Raw genomic sequence first — 6,034 nt, 5'->3', positions numbered from 1 at the left:
AAGCTAAGTTAGTCGGTTTCAGAAAGAAGTATTTAGATATTTAGCTACTTTCGTCTGTTATGGATGCTAGAGAAAAGACAAACTCACCGAATTATGCAATTTATAGATATTATAGATATTCCTTTCTAACAAGATGGTCCGTTTTAAAAAATAAAAGACTAAACTGACCGCAAACAGATTCTTGAGTCAAGGAAAGGCAGAAGATGAAGTAATTTTTTTTTTATTATTATTAGAAAGAAATTCTTTAGAAATGTACATGATCAAACTTTGGAGCACGTACATAGAAGCATGTCTTTAATGTCTTTTATAGAAACATTTCTCCCTTCGTTTCGAACGATACCGAATGATTTTCAAATCGGTTAAGGGCGATAATCTACTTAACAACTGCACATGTGTAGTGTCTCTTATTTCATGATAATCAACACAAACTGTCTTCTATCTACAACCAAAAATATCAAAGTCCCTGTTAGCAGTGTGCGAACACAAAACTGATAACTATCAAAATTATAAATTGTTGCCAGTTTTTATCGTCGTTAGTATATATATCAACGCGGCAGTACATCAGCAGGTTCTTAAAGCGTTTATAAACGTCGATAGAGAAGAAACAGTCTTGGGCTCCTGATTTTAAAGGCAAACGACAACCTAAAGCGGAGCAGATTAAAGTGTCACCGTATTAGGCAACTGTAGCCGTCATTCGCCAACTGAAAATGCCCGTGCCGTAACAGCACCCTCTTCTGTCACTCATCTAGTTGTGATGTGATAAACGTCTTGCTACTGACAGCATCCGCCCAATATTCAGTGGGTTTATGTCTGGATTGGATGGCGACTTTAGAGGCGGAGTTTCCAACATGTGCCTCCGGGCGGGAGTGTGCAGTTGCTTGTTCCCCGCCGCAGCGGTAGTTTCTCGCGCCAGTGCGTCTCAACAGGGAGCCGCATCTGGTAGTTTCTTATATGAGGGACGGTGTGAGAACGCGCTTACTAGCTCGGAAAGAGACAGTTGCTTTGCGACCGTACGGGCGACGGCGTTAGGACACCCCCTCGGTTAGCGCTCGTGGCTATGTGCTTTGACTGTATGGTGAAGAAGGGCACGTTTCGAGGGGTCGCGGCGTGAAGCTGCCGGCGTAAAGACGTCCTGGCACAAGCGAGACTGTGCGGACCGAAATTGTCAGCGATGCCGGTGATTAGTAACGGTGACTACGAACCGCCCGCTCCAAATGTGTGCGCAGGTTGCGGTGGCAAGATCGCCGACCGTTACTATTTGCTGGCCGTGGACAGACAGTGGCACGTGAGGTGTCTGACGTGCTGTGAGTGTAAGCTGCAGCTGGACTCCGAGCTCACGTGTTTCGCTCGTGACGGGAACATCTACTGTAAGGAGGATTATTACAGGTAAGTCAAGTCGAAAGTTTGTAAATGATTTTTACGCGACTTTCTCTTGTTATGACCGAAACGCAATTCTTACTTGAACAATCTTGATACAATTATAGTAGGATGTTTCGGAAATTTCATGAACCTTCTCGTATGTTATTTATAGCACGAAATGTAGAATTAAACCGATTTTGAAAAATACCATATATACAAACATCCTTTTTATTACTGAGTTAGAGAGGGGGGGAAAACTTCGTGATTAGCAGAAATCTTAGTTTAGAGAATAGATTAGTTTAGATTAGTTTAATCTTAGTTTAGAGAGTACATAGACTACATGAATACATTTATCGTTTTTACAAACAAAATTTAGGATTAGTATAATCAAAACTTTACTTGTTTAAACTAAGAAAGTCACGTCTTGAAATGTCAAAAATTCTCTTTAGGTATAATTTCAAATATGCCTTTATTTATATTCATGGAACAACTTTTATTTTAATGCAAAAAAATGATTTTGTGTTGTAGCACAAAAAGAGACTAGCCAGAGATATACTACTGAAGCAAGAGTAGGCTTTTTTCCGACAAAGAGTACACTGCTCGCTCTAGTAATATAATCAGTCTGCTCTTAATCCTAGGAGATCGCTAAGGATCTAGTTGTCAAATTTATCGCATATTTAATCATTTTAAGTTTTCATTGTAACATTTCCTTCCAAAGGCATTCTTTAGTGTCTAATAAGAAGACTATTATCGGATTTTGTTTACCAGAGCGCTTCCAGAGCAGCGGTCATGAAGCATTTGTCTGCAAGTTCAGATACGAAATATATAGGAAGAATTCATGTCATCAATTAATAACTAGAAAAGAAAAAAAAAAAGACTGAAACAAACTGTAAGGAAAGTAACTGAAATCTAGATATCGGTAGACTCTTCATGAATCATGTTACTACTTTTTTAAACTATCTGACACAATGACTAACTGCAGAGAGAGAGGATCCCCTGTATCCGATATCATATTTTTCCTCATGAACGGTTTTGTGTAACACTTACTTTTAGTAGCCACTGCTTCATCAACAATATCATTTTCTATTTAGTGTACTAATAGTCAGGATAACAACTCTCAACGTTGCTTTTACTTGTTCACTTGTGTTTGGTATATGAATAATATCGCAAGAGTTTTAAGTTAGCCCAAAACTAATATGTTAAAAAAGGCAGCCTAACATGTTAAATTTAAGAAAATGAAAAGCTTCATATAGAATCAGCATCTTTCAAATTTACCAGACGAAGTGAAAAACATAACTACAAAAAGTAGAAAAAAAAAACTAATAAGAGGATGGTGAAAACCGTATATTAATCAGGAAAGAGAAGAACGGGTACTTCGTTGATGTTGTTAATATGAAAACTGAAATACTTGTCAACGTCTGTAATAAAATATCCTTGTCCATAGTAGTATCCGTGGTATGCTTTTTAGTCACCCTTCTTAGAAATAATTTTCATCCAGTTCCTGGAGAATTTTAGTTATGTTCTGAGCTCTTGCGGTTAGTTCTCATCTTCTTTTGGGTTAGTGGTATATTTCACTATCTTCAACAGAATCAAAATCTCTCAGCATGGATACAATTTTTAAACATGACTAATCAGAGACGGTTAAATCTTTCAGTATTATGAGTGAATTATTTGTTAGTGTGTATTCAGCGTTTATGAAGAGCACAAAGGGGTAACACTACCTTTATGTCATAGTTATAGCAACTATAGTTGCTATATGCAATATATATATATATATATACACACACACACATAAAAAAAAGTACGATGTTTGGCCTCTAGAGCCTGGATTGTAACCCTCCGTGAGTGAAATTAACATAAAACATGTATATTTTACTGATTCAACTATTGCTAAACTTGACAGTAGCTAATTTAATTAACGAAAGAACGAAACAGATGTTTACAACGTTATGCCCAATTCTCATAAACATTCTCAGAATGTTTCTGAATTGATGTCAGAGGTATCTGACCCTTCCAACCATCTCCCCCCCCCCCATGATCTTCATTTCATAATTTGTCGTTTGTTTAATATATTTAATATATTTGTTTAATATTGTTGCGAAAACAATCCACCTATAATGTGTGGAATAAGTGTTTATACAACTACTGTTTTTGCCAAACGTTTATTGATTAATGTTAATTAATTAACAAAGGTTTTTATTAATAAATTAATAAGATAATGTTAGTGTTAATTTTTTATTAACAACGATACTAAATGTACTAGGTTTAATTTAAAAATAGTGCTACATAAACTAAAGAATCAAGATGTTTTATGTTGTATGCATTCGAAAATAACGACGACATCAACAAAATAATAAAATAAATAAATATAGGTTTATAAATATTACTTCACTGTACTATAGTTATTTGATTATTATATTCCTTAGGCTTTTTGATCCGAATGATAAAATTAATAACATTATTCTCGTTTTTTAAAAAAAATATTTCTATAGTTAACAGAAATTAACATTAGTATTTAAAGTTAATTAAATAGCAAAACAAAATCAAAAGTTATTAAAATAAATATGCCATACCAATTTACTTACTTCAAATTATTTAAACGCAGGTTAAAACTTTCATTTTGTATGAACAGTCACTCTACGTATACATTAACAAATATACCGTACTTGCTAGCCAATCTTCTACACCTTCCGAGCTCTATATCGTATGCCAGAGATAGTCAACGCGTAGCCCACGAACAACGGGTCTCCGTCAAGCGGAGATTAAGTCTCTCAGTAAACTTGTCCCGATTCCTACTGTTGTTAGCAAAATATTATATTAAATGACAAACATGGGAAAGTAATTCGTGGAATGATTTTAAAAATATCAAAAGGGAAATACATTCCTAGGCTCCTATACTAAAAATAGGCACTGTAAGGCCCTGAGACATCATTAGTTATGGACAGTACATTTCATAAATCAAGTAGTTAATTTTATGTAATGTATAATGCATTTTCCATTATATTTGCTGGTTTTGTTTTTCATAATTTGTTTCGCGGAACAATTATACGGAAATCAACTTCGCAATAAGTTGTGAAAGCATTCACAATCTTTTCGCTAGTAAATCTCGAACTTTTCAATGAGTGTTTATAACTGAGTGAAGCTGAGAGTTGGTTCTTTCTTTTTAAATGCTGTAATATTTCATGGAGTAAGGCCAGTTAACATCCTAAAATTATGGTTACGAAAACCAAGGATACCTACCTGGTAGGACGGGGGCTATAATTACAGCAGATTATTAATGTTATGTATAAATTTCATAGCGCCAACCACTGACAAACCTTAGACGTAATCCTGTCAAGCCCTATATGCGTGTTTATATATAAAATATCGGTTTTATTTGTAGAGTGAAATCCATAATTAAGCAATAACAAGAGGATTTTAATATGAACTCGAAAACTGAATCGAAAATCAATCTGCAAAATTTCATTCAAATTTTATGTCACAAGTAGATGTTGCTTAAATAAATCGCGATCCTTATTAATAGAGTGACAAATTTGTTCAGGTAGTAAAATAAAATTATGACAAAAATATTTGTTCATCTTTGTAAAATATGCAAAGTAATACAAATCAGACAATGAGACCTCTGTCCGCTCAAAATAAGTGAAAAAGCATTTAGACATTCATAAACATGAAATACTTCGCCACTAAGAATGGTCAGAAGTAGAGAAAAACATCCGGAAGGTATGCAATTTTTGATAGCGACTCCAGAGATACGCGATTGGAAAGATAATTCCGTGTTCTCGCCTTTTTTTTTTCTTTTTTTGAAGTATTTCTCAGTCATCGTTCTCAAAATTAAAGTCTGCATTCGCCAGCAATCTGCGCAGATACTGTTGATCGTAAAATTAAACCTTAAAAAAATAATCTCAAATTATGCATGTCTTAAAATAATTACTTTAATAGTATGTTTTAAATATGAAGATGAGCAAAGGTGGTGCTTAAAGTGAAAAGCATAAAACCGATTTCGAAGTTAGCGAAAAGTAAAAAAAAAAAAAAAAAAAATGCTGTTTAGTCTTTAAGGAAATCAAGTTTAGATGCCAGCAATCTAGTTACTCTAAATGCTCAGTGAACAATGTCTAGCGCTGCCGTTTTTATTAATCGCACCACTGTTGACAACTTAATACAAAATAAATAAATAATAATGTTAGACAAATAAAAATTTCGTAAAATCAAAGCTAGTGAACTCTTCAGTTAAACTGCTCACGTAAATTATTTGCCAGTCAACTACTACTGAAATCATATTGAATGTGACCGAGATGAAATAAGAAAAACAGTTTAGGCCATACTGTTATGAATGATTATTCTAAACTATGCTGACATACAAAGAACCTACTCTCATTAGCGAAGAATACCTGTGCAGCTGTTTCATAGTCGCTTGGGCAGTATTCAATTGTAAAAAAAAAAAAAAAAAAAAAAAAAAGCACGCTGTCTCTATCTACTGGAAAACGGGTGCAATGGCTAGCTGAACAAAAACACGGTGGAATTCATTAGGAAATTCTGTGATGCAATCATGTTTAGCTCTGAGTCGTGTTAAACGAAAAATTTTTATCAAAAGCATTAAGTATGACAAACTCCAAGCAGCCAATACTGCCGATCGCGTGTCCATTATTTTTTTTTCCTTTGAACTAACGTTAAAGCA

At 34.4% G+C, this 6,034-nt stretch overlaps 1 protein-coding gene across 1 annotated transcript in view; it reads left to right on the top strand.

Annotated features, from left to right (window-relative positions):
* Positions 1-961: 961 nt before the first annotated feature.
* Positions 962-6,034, top strand: part of LOC150104052 (LIM/homeobox protein Lhx9-like) — a 67,889-nt gene continuing 62,816 nt past the window's right edge. Inside the window, exon 1 of the mRNA XM_090396716.1 lies at positions 962-1,386. Coding sequence (XP_090252842.1) covers positions 1,172-1,386 — 215 coding nt within the window. The 5' untranslated portion in view covers positions 962-1,171. The remainder of the gene's footprint in view (positions 1,387-6,034) is intronic.

The sequence above is a fragment of the Typopeltis vanoorti genome, chromosome 8 (genome assembly GCF_054136105.1).
Source record: "Typopeltis vanoorti isolate ZY-2024b chromosome 8, IOZ_Tvanoo_1.0, whole genome shotgun sequence".
In the NCBI taxonomy this organism is placed as follows: Eukaryota; Metazoa; Arthropoda; class Arachnida; order Uropygi; family Thelyphonidae; genus Typopeltis; species Typopeltis vanoorti.
The sequence above is the reverse complement of the archived record's forward strand: the minus strand, read 5'-3'. Positions and strand labels throughout refer to the sequence as shown.